At 35.2% G+C, this 16,273-nt stretch overlaps 1 protein-coding gene across 2 annotated transcripts; it reads right to left on the reverse strand.

Annotated features, from left to right (window-relative positions):
• Positions 1-289: 289 nt before the first annotated feature.
• LOC129255554 (uncharacterized) lies at positions 290-12,656 on the reverse strand. Of its 2 annotated transcripts, XM_064097196.1 has the most exons (8): positions 11,094-12,656; positions 10,271-10,410; positions 8,167-8,307; positions 7,237-7,393; positions 6,015-6,156; positions 4,814-4,965; positions 3,854-4,239; positions 290-3,019 (listed from the first exon to the last, which is right to left on the reverse strand). In XM_064097196.1, the coding sequence occupies exons 1-7, from the start codon at positions 12,526-12,528 to the stop codon at positions 3,899-3,901; spliced, it is 2,508 nt and encodes an 835-aa protein (XP_063953266.1). In that variant the 5' UTR covers positions 12,529-12,656; the 3' UTR covers positions 290-3,019; positions 3,854-3,898. The 2 variants fall into 2 exon arrangements, with proteins under 2 accessions (XP_063953266.1, XP_054749876.2); XM_054893901.2 differs by having other exon boundaries at positions 290-4,239.
• Positions 12,657-16,273: the final 3,617 nt, after the last annotated feature.

Here is a 16,273-nt window from a genome sequence, read left to right on the forward strand (position 1 = left end):
AGACCTTTCTTTTTCTTTTTATTTGCTTGTCAAATTTTCTTCGGGAAAATGTGTCCCCCTTTTCGAAAAATCCTGGATCAGCCCCTGCAATGGCTCTGAATAGAGTGGTCCATCCGCCTATCTTTTTAAGTGTTTACATTATATTTAATCTTATATCTTGTGCATGCAATGTATTTTGTTGTGATTTTTATACGGTAAATAAAACCAAACCAAACGCCCCCCCCCCCTCTTCTTGAGTCTGTGATTTTGACGAAATGGAAACAAACTCTGAATACGACGCAATTAAGAATAGTATTTTACCATCATTTTTATTCAGCAAAATCTTTAAGACTCTCATTGCTCTAAAATCCAGGAACAGATTTAAAGTCTCTATTCTGAAACACTATAATTTTCATACTGTAATTTCTTTGTCTGAAGGTCACCTCCCATCAAAGTCATATACGTTCGAAGATATTGTAAATAAACACGATATATATCATCATAATATTCTACAATAGTTAAAGTTTTTACACTATATATAGTCTTGATTGCAAATGAATCATGCAAATATACGTGTTTCAATTTATAAGAAACATTACTGGCGTATTTTGTGTGTGGGGTGAATGGCGTGAAGACGCCCACCGGCATGCCGGCAAGCTCTAAAAATGTGTGTTTTGACGAATACTGGCATGCCAGTTTTAACAAAACATGCATGTTATTTCTTTGAAAATCTTATCGATTTGACCTTATTACATGCAAAATGTATAGTGAACATTAATAAAAATGATGGCTTGCGAATCGTTCGTAGTAAAGAGAGGAGTATCTGAAACTTGAGCCCCCTTAAAATTTGTTTCACTCATTACTCCAACGGGGTATAAGTTTAAACTAATAAATAGTTCAGATCAAACACATCTACATCATAACAACATCATAACAACAAAGACTATAATGGATTGGATGTACCCATCCGAACATATATTTCAAGAATTAGAAATTAAAAGATTGTTAGAAAGAAATGTACGCACCTTACAAACAATGTACAAGATAATGCATGATTTGCTATACCAGAGAGTATTCATAAACAGTTTATTTTAAGTGATTGTAACTACATGCTAAGATCATCGTCTCTAAAAATCAAATTACCCTTCTAAGTTAAAAGCAATTATAAGAAAAGAAGTTTACGGTACAGGGGGGCCAGAAGCTGGAACGCACTATACCTAATGACTTAAAAGTAACTAGTTTCAACATATTTAGATTGGACGCCAGAGTGATGTAAACTTGTTTGTTCAATTTGTTTGTTTTTCTTTGTAATATTGATGATATTTTAATTGTATATTTATTTCGTATTATGTATCTTAATTGTATATAATATAGGGGTATTTATATTGCGCACATATCCACCTTGTTTGGTGCTCAAGGCGCTCCTATATTACCCGGCTAAGCTAGGCGCTCAGAGCGCACACAGCTTTTTAAGGAATTACTTCCTACCGGTACCCATTTACCTCACCTGGGTTGAGTGCAGCACACTGTGGATCAGTTTCTTGCTGAAGGAAATTACGCCATGGCTGGGATTCGAACCCACGACCCTCTGTTTCAAAGTCCGAAGACTAATCCACTGGGCCACAACGCTCCACATGTATACATGTAATGTGATTTTAATAAGTACTCACGGACGTTCAGAAGAACAGCCGTTGGCTGAAGTTCGTTTACCGTGTTGAAATAAAATAAATGAAATGAAATGAAAGACATGGATGATGCTGCTTACAATAACAATATAAATATTGATGAACAGACCGCTTCAAAGGTATATAACAAGAGAAGAAAATCTTAATCCCGTTATTACGAAAGCCACGATAACTGATCGCGAAATTTTGAACCATTCAAACATTTTCTACGATCAATTACGATTACCACAACTGATTTGATATGATCTGATAAGATCACTACGATCACTTCACGATTGAGTACATTTGAATCGTGTCGCAAATCATGTAAGTGGTAACTAGGTATTATGGTGGTATCATTTTACACAAAATTAGTAACCATGAAAGTGCACCGTGGTAATTTATTTACATTTTGTACAACTATGAAAATTCTCATAAATAAGCACCAACTGCATGTAGTAGAACTAAGAGCGAAATATCCCCACAACGCTTATACTTTCCTTTATAAAGGGAAATTAAGGTTCATTATTCCTGAATGATTTTTAATATTCTTGAATGCTTGCATAAATGGAGAAATAACTTATCTAAGCAAAATGCTTCTGATTTTAATGGGCTTTGTAATCGCTGTCGATAATGTTTCCAAATTCAAATTTTAAATCGTGTTTCTTTCGATTCCAACAAGAAAAAAAAATATTACAATAACACTGCATAAAATTATTATAATCATACAAACAATATAGATCGAGATATGCACATAACACTTTAATCTATGAGTAAAAATAACAAAATGTAAGACTAAATTACGATCGTTATCTGTGGAAATTGAAATATACGATTCCTTAGACAGTATACGTCATCTTTCGCGTGATCAGCTTGCCGAGAAAGTGAGTTTGTCTCGTCACCTGAATTAAAAAAAGGGGTTGATTAATTGCTTATTAATATGACATTTTATGTCTGTAACATCTGAGTCCCGTTTTACAGAGACTTTTTATAATATCAAATTTTTATGGCAAGTTTACTAGATGATTTCAGTAGCTTTAAACTGTTTTTGCAAATTTGTTATTTTAACAAATTTTATGAAATTGACCCAACATTGGAACTTAAGATCATACCTTTACAGTTTTGATTTTTTTTTGCATATGAATTATTCAACATCTATTATAATCCAAACAGAAAAATTCAATGATAGTCGTTTTGAGTTTCAATTTAAATTTTTGACATTTTCGAACTGAATTCTTAAATGCAAAATCATATTAAATTATGTCTCATAATGTGTACTAATCAACATAAAACGGTTGAAACCGTTATTTTAAAAGATATAAATGAACGATGGTATAAGAAATTAATGCGAGTTGTGGGGGGAACAATGAAATCAACTATACAGTGCGTCCCAGAAAAAACGAAACCGAGATTTAGCGATGATTTATCATAACTTAATCATAAATAAAATAGACAAATGACCTACCAATGTAAAGCTTAGAATCTCTTCTTTCATCTGGTATTACTTAGATTATTCCTCATTCACGCATGATTGAGCAAAAACAATTCGAAGAAAGGATGCCAAAAACTCATTTGGCGGGGGTATCTGAATTTTTAAAAAGAAAATCACATGACTAAAAAGTTCAATATCTTCTCTTTTCTTTGATACCTAAATCACATAAAATGGTCAAGTAGTAAAAAAGTTATGATCCCTCGAAACAATGCTTGTATTTCCATAATTTCATAAAATAAACGTGTTTTCACCGGTTTCCCATGCACTGAAGCTATCGCACGGTGACAAAAGACTTAATGTATGGCTGATCGTCAACAAAACGGAGTGTCGAGTGAGTTTGAAAGCTAGCCTGTAAAACCTCTTCATTTTATGAAATTATTGAAATTCAAGCCTTATTTCAAATAACCAGAACTTTGTTATTTCTTGACCATTTTCTGTAATTGAGGTATCAAATTAAAGAGCAGATATTGAACTTTTTAAAAGTGTGGTTTTCTTTTTAAAACCCAGATACGGCCCGCCAAGTGACTTTTGGTATCCCCTTTTCAAATTGTTTTTGCTCACTCATGCGTGAATGAGAAATAATCTAAGTAATTTCAGATGAAAGAGGAGATTCTAAGCTTTAAAATGGTAGGTCATTTGTATATTGTATTTGCGATTAAGTTATGATAAATCATCAATAAATCTCGGTTTCGTTTTTTGTGGGACGCACTGTATAGGCCTATACTGAGGTAATTCCCTAAATGATTTCATGAAAAGTGTTCTTCTATTTGATAATGGCTAGTTTCATGCTGAGGCATTTAGTGATTTCACACGAAAGTAACTGCCACTTGATACCATGTATCTCCTTATCCACCTTGTCCGGGTGGTATTGACTGATTGCTCGAATCAACAACTTCTTCTTTGATGATGACGACGACGATGTCGATGATACGTCAGGAGATTTGGTACCCTTTGGCGGCCACTTGCGATAAACCTGCTTAACAAATTCTTCAATGGAGAGCTTTGAGAAATAATCCAGCGTTCGTATGTCAAACTTCAGTTGGTCCATTGCCATCTTCTTCGCCTCTTCATCCGCCTTTTCCCGTTGCTGACGCGCTTGTGCTTCTTTAAACATAAAACAAAATACATGAGGAACACATTATTAAAATCAATTTAATCTATATAACGATTTTCTAATTATTATATAATTTTATTTTGTCTTTTCAACAGGAACGTTGTTATTATGTCATTGTCATTCAGAAAATGTAATTTTGACAAAGATTCATGCTATCTAATTTTCAACAAATAGGTAATGAATTTGGTTATCATTATCTTAATCGCACATGTTTAGCAGTATATTGTATGTGTGCCTTCATATTGTGAGTCATCATAGCATCATCAGTCTTTTGCATCTCGTCATTAATTTTTGTGTTTTTCGGGGGGGGGGGTTTCAGAATGACGTATCAATAAGATATTTTTAACGTCAAGGACCAACCTCTAGCATTACAACCAAAAGGAGGTAAAGATTAAAACAAATATGCTTTGCTCGGGGCATGATGTGCCTTGGCCAAGTTCTGAACCCCTGACTGTCATGTGAGTGACCATGCCCCGGGACCATGCACTCGGCCACATCACTTCCGTAGTTTAATATTGTTATTACTATTTTTAGCTTTCTCATCATTATCATCATGATCGTCACCTTTTACTCTTGCTAAAGCCTTTTTGACAAGGCTCTCGTGGTAGCCAACGTTCTTCTTCAACGCATTGACACTCAGACGAATGGTTGGTTCTACATCATCATATAACATATTCTCTGCTTCTCCAAGAGGAACACAACAGTCTTTCAGATACCTGGATTGAATACAAATAAGATTAGTTATTTTCTTCCTTTTCTAAATTTTCGTTTTAGCATAACGGCATAATGCTATTGCGATAACGGTATGGAGACGGTGTTGAGGCCATGGAAATTCCCTCCCCTCACACGATACTCACATGAACAATCTCGTAGAGCACATCTCTTCATGCAGAGGAGAGCCACCAGGAGATATATCACAGTCGAGTACTTTGCATCAACATGTAACGACATTTAACCCCATCAAAGATAGCTTACAGTCACCGTTGCATTATTACAGAGCCTTTGTTTTATATCACATATTGAATGACCGAACTTGCTGAATTTTACTGAACAAAATAATCGTCTACAAAATAAATGGTGATTCTTTGTAGACATGTGAGTGTGACGCGACAATCTATTTTTTTTGTTCTGACTTTCATTAACTTCACTGTTTATTGAAATCACTGCTTTCTTGATTGAATCGATACAGAAACGAACGGTGATTAATATTTAAGCGCAGCGATGATCTATCTTTATTCTATTAATATTTTAACCATGATTGAAATTATATTACGATTATGCATTACTGCCCTGTAAACAATATTTTGTCTACATCTACAATTCAACTGAAGATTAAATTGAATTCATTTGTCAAATCTACAAATTTCAATCTGCTTGTCATATTGATTTTAGGGGAATTATTATTTCAATATTAATATTTGAAATTGTTTTCCTGGGAGCAGCATCGGTGCTTGCAATAATCGTCCACACTTATTTATAAAATGCTTGCTTTTCTCTACATGTCTGTTGCAGTGGCACAGAACATAGGCTTACAAATGTACGATTTTAATTATCTCTATTCTACAATATTTAATAAAGGAAAGCAAGAAAAGCGGAATATTAATGAAAAGGAAACGTCCTGGATAGCACAGGTAGCTAATTATACATGTAAGTAAGATGTATGTAAGATCCTTGGAAAAGACAGTAGACACATACATTTTCATAAAATTGTAAGACTTGAACAGGAAAGAAGAAATATAAAAGTTATAACTTAATTTCAATTTACCTTTGACAGTTTTCATACTCGTCGAACTGCAAAGCTTCCTTGCCCCTTTTCATATGGATATTTGCAATGTGAAGATATCCGTTGATTTTGGCGCCACATGTAGGTAGGTATCCTAAATATTCCTTTAAAGTTGTTATCTGATCTGAGAAAGAATGAAACCACGCAGAGAATATAAAGTGATCGATAAGTGCATGGGTTTTTTTTTTTTTGAGGGGGAGGGGGTATTGTATTCCCAGATCGTCAGACTGATAAAGGGGAAACACCCGAAAATTTGGTAAATGAATTATCGTTTGGAAAAATGGATTGGCTCAATTACTCTCATTATCGTTTTATTCCAAAACATTATTGGACTATTAAGATATACATTCAGTATTCACAACTTCACTTTGGATTTTTAGGAAGAGTTGATAATACTTATATGCTATGTACATGGTGTGCATATTCATTGTTTTGATGAATATTATATACCAATCAATAGAATACCTTTTCGTCCCATTAGATCAGGCACTCGCAAAGTATTCAACGGCGTATAATTCCCATCTGCAGTGGCGTAATGAGCCAAATATTGGAGGGGATATTATATGACGTATCGGACAAAATTTGTAACTAGTGACTAGCGAAGCGAGCGAGGAATAATTTTCAACATATTACAAAAAAATCAAATTTTGTGACACATTTTTAACTAATGTTCAGAAAATAGTATCATATTTCACGATCCCTTCTTTCCTTGTCTTTTCTTTTCTCCTTTTTTTTTTGGGGGGGGGGGTAATCAATAGACTGCTCTCGACAGATATTAAAACCAAATACTATATGTATTACGTTACAATAAAGATTATCGCATATCACTCAGTGTGATTAAGTAATGAATTCAATTCAGATCAATTTTCCATTTAAATGCATATAACTTCGAGCACCTAGCAATAGAACGGGGGGCAATGGAGACAAGTATGACCCCATGAGGGTCGGTGTTATGATCTAGTTTGCATGAATCATCTTGGCACGCGCATAGAACCAAATGAACTCAAATCATCCAAGATCCAATACATTTTGAATTGTTGTCACCTTTCTCTTTTGAATGAATATAATATAAATCTTTTCGTGATGACAAACTAAACCAGTCTTACTGATGACGATCGAGATGTGTTTCAACAGCCTATAATTACGATCAAAAGCCCGAACGATAACAAAATGGCCCTACATAAAACAATAATGTGTTCAATACCATCGTCATCTTTAGGTGCAATCCAAGTTTTTATGTCATCGAGACAGCTCTGAATGGACTTCTCCAAATGCTTGGCCCAATCCTGCCCTCTGCAGCTTCTTTTGCGGTAAGCTTTGCTGAAGTACTGTAGAGCATCTTTGAAGTATTTGCCAGTTTCCTATTTCAAACATTCAAAGAAGATAGAAAGAACTCGGCGTGGAAATAGTGCTTTTCGGGGATATATTTCGAAATAATTTCATACTGTCCGATTCCCACCGACCCTGTTAATGGACTATAAAAATAAATCACAAACAAGTAGTACCCTTTATTGCGCTAAGTGGGATAACCCAGATTTTCCAAGCTTGAACATAAAATGGGAGTACATTTCCTATAAACCTATAATCAACTTTAAAACATATAAGATTTACAATCATACCAACAGACATACTCCAAACGGACGGGTGATATGCCATTGTAAATAGCATAATAGTTTGGGTATAGTCTGGAGTCAACTTCGTCGCTGTGACATGAAACACAACCTTAATTGGACCCGCTTATAATGTTCACGAGATAATGGATATATTGCTTAAATTTCACAAAAAGACAAGAAATAGGCCTACGCTACAAACTAAATAAATGACAATTATAACTAGTTATCGATTGGTTGGTTTAACTGGCATGAACTGCCAATATAACTCTCTTAAAGATAATAAAAACAAAACCAAGAAGAAGAGTAAACGAAAAAATGAATATTCAATAGGTTTGTAATATAATAAAAGAAAGTTTAAATTACAATATCCCCAAGTGATGTTTCTCCAACAATTCATTGAAAGTCACTGCAACTTTTTTTATTTATGAAAACAATGCAGAAGTCTATTATGTAATCCATTCTGGTGTGATGGCACAATGTAAGTTTTTGTATGCAACAGACATCCGTTATACCATGTATACCTTTAGATCAGAAGCACTTCTTGACGCCATTTGGAGCTTAGCTAATTTCCAACAAGTGGTTGCCGCGTTTTTCGCCGCTGACACAAAGTCCTCGTCTTGATACGACCAGTTGCAGGCTTTCTTGTAACAGCCAAGCGCACTCTGAAGAAATCATTAAAGTTTTTTTATTGAAAAATCGATACATTATCTGCCTTACAAATACATTAGTTTATATCATGTTTTTTTTTATTAGTTAATGTTGTTGTCAAAATAGCTTCGGTTATAGGCTGAATTCTGAAATATGTTCTATGACCAAGTTCCAGTGAACACCATTGTTCTGGAAAAAGTATTGCAAAATAATGAACTGGCGGCTCACTTCCACTGTATATGTAATATATTATACAGTGCGTATCAAAAAAAAGTTTACACTTTGAAAAAGCCCTGGGAATTAAAAAATATACAACATGTGGGTAATTTTTTCACATATAATCTTGGGTTTGGGTCTCATCTATCAAATGAAAGTAAAAGTTTTGACAGAATGTTACACTTGAGTGAGCACTGTCCATTTTTGTAAAGCTCGCAGAAATCTGTTTGCGCAGAAATGCTCGTTTTCACGCTGTGTCAAGGGGAACGGGCGAAATCAAACTTACCCTGCGAAACATTTTTCATACATTTCCCTTGCACTTTTAGTCAATTTAGATAAAACGGATACATTAAAGCATTTTGTAACAATTTTGCCACCCAAATTGAGATTTCAACACTTGGTAAGCACAACATTTACCCTTTTTGTGCCAGCTGGATCTGAGGACATAACTGGCCTGCATCTGAACAAAAGTTTACATCAGACATTTCCAGCATTTTTTCACTAAGTTTTTATCATTTAAAGTGGGTTTACATTCCATTTTTCATATAATACTTGTTTCTCCACACTTTTCCCAAGCTTGACAATGATTAACAAAATGAAATTCAAGCCTAAGCCATTTAATGTAAATCACAGCTCAGTCAAAGCAAATATCGTCTTGATGGCCTCGGATTGTGGGGGAGTGGGGTGGGGCAGAATGCACTCTTTGAAGTGTTTTGGACAAGGAAACAAGTTAAAAAAGGTAAAAGATATCTTCAAATCAATTTTACTAGCTAAATTCCACGTGTTCTTCATGATTAACTTACTTTTCAAAAGTAAGTGGTGCTCACTCAAGCGGAAATATTTTTCGATAGTTATATCTTCATATGCTTAAATGGATCTGTACCAATGTTAAAATGTGGAAAAAACTTCAGGATATTACAAATGTATAATTTTACAGGATTTTTTCAAAGTGTAAACTTTTTTTGATACGCACTGTATATAGACCAGGGCTCCACCTTACAAAGAGTTGCGGTTGATCCGATCAATCGCAACTGTGGAAAGCCAGCAAAGTCAACATATAAAATGCATGTTTGTTCAAAAAAATATATAGATATGAATGTATATCCATAAATTCATTAATTTCTTGACAATTTGGTGTGATCTCCTTTGGTTACAAAGGACATTTTGCAAATTTTCTTGTAGAAAAAATTATGACACTGATGGATTTCCATAGAGTTATGATTGATTGGATCAATCGTAACTCTTTGTAAGACGGGCCCCATGCAATTATGAATTTCCTATGTCAATATCACTTCCAGAATTACCCAATATGTTTGAAGCAGAGTGTTCTCCAAAACAAAAACAGATTATTACACACGAATTACTAGTAAGATTTGTTATGCCTTATTCCATTCATTTTTCACTGTGTTCCCTGTGCTGAGCATAGAGACATAAAAGTACATTGCATAAAAGTACACTTTTGCACAGTATTGTCAAAACAATGGTCTTAGAAACTTGAACAACGCATTATTCTGATGCTAGATGTACATTAATGAGATATCAATTTTACTAATTTTTTTTTTTTTTTTTTAGGAATAGAGATATTGATGTTGGATTTCCTTTTTATACACCTAGCTGAGATCAAGACGACGTGTAACAAAGGTGAAAGCAACGTCTTTCATGAAATCCTAGCAAAGTGCACAGAATGACCATAAATTACCATAATGGATAGCGACATTTATCGAATTATTCTATATACGGAAAATAAATAAATGCCAAGACCTTTAAACTTATAGATTTGACCAAATCACTCCTTTGATCTCGAGCTGAACTGAAGAAAAAGTTTCCTGCTTCTCTGCTTAAACTTGAAACGGTGGTTGATGCTTTCTTCTTGGTTTCCTTTTCATGTGTCTTATTAGAGTCTTTTAACAAAATGATAAAAATAGAGGAATACTGTAATTAATGATGTGCCTCTAAATAGAAATAATTTGATATTAATTTGTATTGTGTGTACTTAAAGCAAAGAAGTAAAGTAACATCGACTACCATGTTTACTGTCTTTTTAAAAATCTAGAAATAAAAAAAGAAATCTAAAACAATCCAAAGTGTCCATTTTCCCTCAATGACCGTTTTAGCCATTTTACAAGAAAGCAGTGGCGTTATGAGCAAAAAAAGATTGAGGGGCAAGGCATAGCGTAAGGAGCAAACATTTTAAAAAGCTGCGAGCGAGCAAAAACTTTGACTTCTTTAATACTAAAATCTTATTTTGTGATAGATTCTTGATATAGTATCCAGAATCCTCGACCCCATGCATGCAAGCCCCCTATCCCCATCTACGCCAGTGCAAAACAAAATATAATTATCTGACGTTGTTATCGAAATCAAATCACAGTTAATCATTTTATTCAAGCTGAACTACCAGTATTCAAACTAAACTGAGATATGGCAGTAAAATGCTCTTTTATCTAAAACAAATAAATGTGACAAGTCACAAAACTGGATATCGAACGAATTACATGAATACGTTTGGTTTTTTTCAACAAAAGTTCAATAGTGGCTCGAAACCATTTTTTTAAATCTATATTTTGTTCATGGTCATAAATACCTGTTAGGTTTTCCTTGGACGCAGTGGTTTCTTTCATTTGGGGTTTGGTGTTGGTCTGGGTGGGTTGCTCTTCTGTTGCAGTTCTACCCGTTGACTTTGCGTCATCTGCATTGGTTCCACTTCCTTTCATATTTTGTTCTGAACTCCTGGCAGGTTTGGCATTCTCAGGAGTACTTCTGTTAGGCTTCTGATGATTTGGCCCTCTGGCCCCAGAGCTGAATGGATCAGCGTGTTTCATAGGAATATCGAAGCTTTCGGTTTTGCCAACGTACGAAAAACTATACAGGGTTGATCGTCTACTTAAGTGCTGGTTTGGATCAAGATCTGATTTGCTTGCATTGACATCAGATTTTATGTCGGCGTTCTTTTCCTGAGGCTTCTGGCTGCTCAATCGCGGGGATCGAGGCGGGATACCCGTGTAAATGAAGAAGCCTCTGTTTGAGGGATTCTTCAGAATACCTTTCTTAGGAAGATGTGTAGATGGCGTAGATGGTTGTGGATTTGGAACTTTTTTCTCTGTATCCGACTTTTTGGTGTTAGTAGAAGCAGAAGTTGGAGTTGTCCCCTTTGCCCCCTCTGATGGCTCACTGTTTCGAGGGAAAGGAACTCCAGTACCAAACGGATTCTTGCCGACACCAATTCCTGTGTTAAGAGGATCAATCCCAAATCCAAACTGAAAGGGTTTGTATGTAGGTTTTGTTGGTTGTGGATCTGACTTTTTGCTCGGTTTGGAGAAATGCTGACTGGCGAATGGAGTCCCATCATTGAAGGTTCCAGAATTTTTAAAAGGTTTACTGTCGGTTTTCGCTTTTGTATACACTGACGGCTTACCGGTCTCCTCCCGCTTGACACTATCACAATCATGATTAGTATTGGGATGATAATCATAGCAGTCCCCGCAAAAGTACCAAGACTTGTGTGTATTATCTTTGACATTTGTTTTCCTTTCCTGATGTTTTATTCCTGGACTGCTGTCCGCCTTTCTTCTGGGTGGATCTCTCAGCCCAAATCTCGGCCACATAGTAGGTGATGCCGAAGGGCGACCTCTGCTTGGTACACTGCAGTCGTCATCGCTACTTTCACAATCGTCGTTATAGTCTCCCCATTTCCGTTGCCTCGAAGTCTCATGCCTGTTGCTTTCTTCTTTATCATCTGAGTCCGAATCTTCTTGGTTAAGAATCCGAACCGACTCTGCTCTGTATCCTTTCGGACCTAAATACAAATCATATACCACCTCATCTCCAACTCGTATTTCATCTCCTCGACTAGACCTACCGTTTGAAACAGCAGAGATATGAAAAAATACATCCCGATATGTATTATCCTCGGTAATAAACCCATAACCACCGGTACTAAAATACCGCTTTACTACTCCAGTTACACTTGAAGTCACGAACTTTTTAGCATCACGACTGCCTCCTTTTCTGCTCGGCATGGCTGAGTTTAAGGCCTCTATATATAATCGATGAACGCTTTTCTCAACGTTTTTACCGATGTTCGATTTAATAAGATTATGATACCGTTAAGTCTTTACTGAAGCTGAATAAGGCCACACTATATACATTCAGAAAGTCAATTACAAATCCCGGTAACAAACATCATAGAGACCATTATTCCTGCCCTGTATTGCACAATGTTACCCATAATGCTTTGTGAATAAATAGTGTTTGTGATAAGGGCAATCGGGTTTTCCAAGAGATATATTACTAGTTTGATCTATGGGTTTTCCCCACCGAGATGTTCAGTTAACTCCATGGGTTTTCCCCAATGAAGCAGTGGTATGCAGGAACAGCTATGTAAATATATACAGCTAGCATAGCCCTCTAATTAACATTCTGTAAACTTACTGGTAAGAATATAACTGGGAAGGGACATTATAGTCTTCACTTATTAGTATCAATGCTCTTGTTATAAAAGTACGTGAAATGTATCTTGGTATGAAGTTTACTCCAAGTCATATGTACAATTAGGGTATTCTGGACATTATGGGGGCGTTTTTCGATAGATAGATAGATAGATAGATAGATAGATAGATAGATAGATAGATAGATAGATAGATAGATAGATAGATAGATAGATAGATAGATAGATAGATAGATAGATAGATAGATAGATAGATAGATAGATAGATAGATAGATAGATAGATAGATAGATAGATAATATAGATAGATAGATAGATAGGTAAATGGTTTATTAATAAAAAATCAAGACATCGCGGCTAAGGCCGAATTGCGATGTATTTACAAGGTAATAATGACACACACAAAAATATTCAAAAAATAACACAGATAATTACGAAATAAATAATACGGATAAAGTATGGTATTGAAAGTACGTGGAATTCTAGAAAGAATATTAACTGAAAGTGAATTGTGTGTCTGGGAAATGAATAGTGTGTATGCCATGGTAGTATTCAACTATATAATAATAAAATCGGAAATAAAACAAATTAACGGAAACATTAAACAAAATGGCAAGAGGTAATTCAAAAGACGAAAACATAAAATGATAAAGGAATGAAAATTATATGATTCATGCATGTGCTATTATGAGAATGGCAGTGGCTTAATGAGCCAAAGATTTGTGGGAGGAATCAGTAACCCCATTCATGAGGTTCAGTGGAGATATTCACTTTTCAAAGGGGAATTAAAGCGATTAATTATGTCACTTTGTGAGTGTCTGATCCTAGTGCATAAAAAGAGTTTTTTCATGCATATTTTGGAATAAGCTCAATATTAAAGGTTATAGCATGGGCTAAATCCGAACGTCGAGGCGGAATAACGACAGGGGGTGGTAAATACAGCGCCCCCCCCCAAAAAAAAAAAAAAAAAAAATGTCCCTGTGATATAGGGCTAAATAAATTCCAAAGTTGAAAATTATTATCAATAAAAGGTGTGAAAATAAAAAGATCATTTCATACATACTCTAACTTCTATAAGATTTTTATTGGTCTTGCTTCAGCGGTTTTGAATACACAGTCGATAATGTAACAGTGGTACTTTTCAGCCCATTCCAAGTTTGCATGCAGTATACTGCTGTATGTTCTGCACTGTCTAGCATGTCAACCCCCTTTGATCAGCCAGAATCTGACCTGGGAATTCCCTGATCTGACAAGGAAAATATTAATGATCCTACTAGGCTCATGAAATCGCAACCGTGAGCAATGCACAATCATGGAGACAACAGGTCATGACTGTTTCATGCCTAACCATTGCACTTTGTTTTCATTATTATTATTGTTCTCAAGTTACTGGGATCAAGTTAATTAACCGTACATGCCACTTGTTTATTTTAAAAAGTCAATTTATATGGGTAAAATTCGCTATCGCAAAGTGTGAACACTTGTGAATTGCCTTCATTGTACAGCTTTTTTAGTACTCGTCCATCATTCAAATTTTCCTTCAGGTTCATGCGCTGATTTCCATATCAATCTCAAACAAACTTTATTCTTGATGTTTCTTGCCCTTCCGAACATGGTCGATTTTACGATGAGCGTGGATAGATCAGGGGCCTGCTGAGATCATGGATGTGGTATTAACTTGCTATTAAAATGACCTTTCCATTTCTGTACATTAAATTGAAAATACTATCATATTTTTTAATTAATTCAGCCCTGTGTCAGAGGGACATTTTTTGCTGGGACGCGCTGTAAATGCATGATCGCCATCCCGTAAGCGGATACTGGATAATTCCAAATAAAACAGTTACAGTTACAATGGGTAACGCAATGAGTCAGATTCATGACTTTTGTTGCTATAAATGTATAGTGCATCAATTATATTTTGTTATATCAAGCACACTCGAAGCCACCCCCACCCCGTTAGAAATTACCATAAATCGGTTGAGTATCCAAACAAAATTTGTCTATTGAGATAAGTAAACCATCACAACGCCGATATTGGTCTGTGTCATAAGATACTCAGGCATAAAGTGGCACTTTAAAATTTAACAAAGTTCTTCAAAACAAGGATAGGTCCGTGTATACATATGAGGTAACCGATGTTGTCAAACATACCTTTTTCCTTTTGTATTTTGTTTTAATCTAGATTTGACGGTAAAGAAGTTCTTAATTGATGATCAATACGTTTTAAATAATGATGATATTTTTTTCCCCTCTACCATGAGGAATCAAACTATTTTTTACATCAGATGAGGAAAAGGAACTAAAATACACTTTTAAAAATATTGGGTAAAAGTGCTCCATGAGGGTAATTATGTGTCTAACCAGCAGTGGGCATTTCTTTTGGGCATTTTTATTTATCCAGTGTAATGAAAATTTTACCCATTCTAAAGTAATTGCTGCTTATTTTTTTTAACCTTATGGGACAATATGCTTCCCACATTGGGTAAAATACTGCCCCAAATTGGTTGGACACATAATTACCCTCGTGGTGGTAAAAATTTTACCCAATATTTTTTACAATGTAAAGGAATAGAGATTGTGAAATATCATATTGGCCCCCGAATTTTCATACCGCCCTATATCAGGGACGGATCCAGGATTCCCTCCCCCCCCCCCCCAAATAAAAAGGGGGGGGGTCATTTTGTCCAGAAAATATTTGACAAGCAAAAAAAAGGCCTCACTTGCGTATGCACGATTATGTGTTATGACCCTCAAGGGGCAGATGTGAGCCTACCTGGATCCGCCACTGTCCGGTGAGTAAAATCCATAACCTTCTTATCTTACATCCAATTTCTATTGAATTTTCTGTGTAATGCTTTTTTGTTGCTAGTTTTTGTGCATTGTATGTGAATATGTTGTTCGGTAGACTTGGCGTTTAATTCGACATGCATTATATCAACCAAGATACCACAGTTACTGGTGATTCTCACCTGCTTGTCAATCTAACCGTTATGATCTCATGAATATAAGCCAACAAAATTAATGTTCAATCTGAAAGAGGAAAGAGACAGTGGACAAAATAATGTCAACCACTCAAATAAATTAATTTCTTATATTTAATAATATATACAATAACACGTAAGACGAATCCTCAAAATTCACTCAATACATGATAAGATACAACATACTAGACGAATTGTGTACATTCAATACTATACAGTTTCAATATGTTTTTGTTTCAATATCTGATGAAAAAGGTTATTTTTATCTTCTTCATTATATTCCCATAATCACGAAGATTATAATTGAAGATCCCCCAACTTTCAGATAAAGTTC

This window comes from Lytechinus pictus, chromosome 3 (genome assembly GCF_037042905.1).
Source record: "Lytechinus pictus isolate F3 Inbred chromosome 3, Lp3.0, whole genome shotgun sequence".
In the NCBI taxonomy this organism is placed as follows: Eukaryota; Metazoa; Echinodermata; class Echinoidea; order Temnopleuroida; family Toxopneustidae; genus Lytechinus; species Lytechinus pictus.

What these genes read in the sequence shown, in the direction of transcription:
- LOC129255554 (XM_064097196.1), bottom strand. Translation starts at nt 12,528, where the DNA reads ATGCCGAGCAGAAAAGGAGGCAGTCGTGATGCTAAAAAGTTCGTGACT. An exon ending in GAAGTGCTTCTGATCTAAAG is followed by an intron (nt 7,394 to 8,166) that starts GTATACATGGTA and finishes TGTTTGAAATAG; the next exon opens with GAAACTGGCAAATACTTCAA. An exon ending in GGCTTTAGCAAGAGTAAAAG is followed by an intron (nt 4,240 to 4,813) that starts GTGACGATCATG and finishes TTATGTTTAAAG; the next exon opens with AAGCACAAGCGCGTCAGCAA.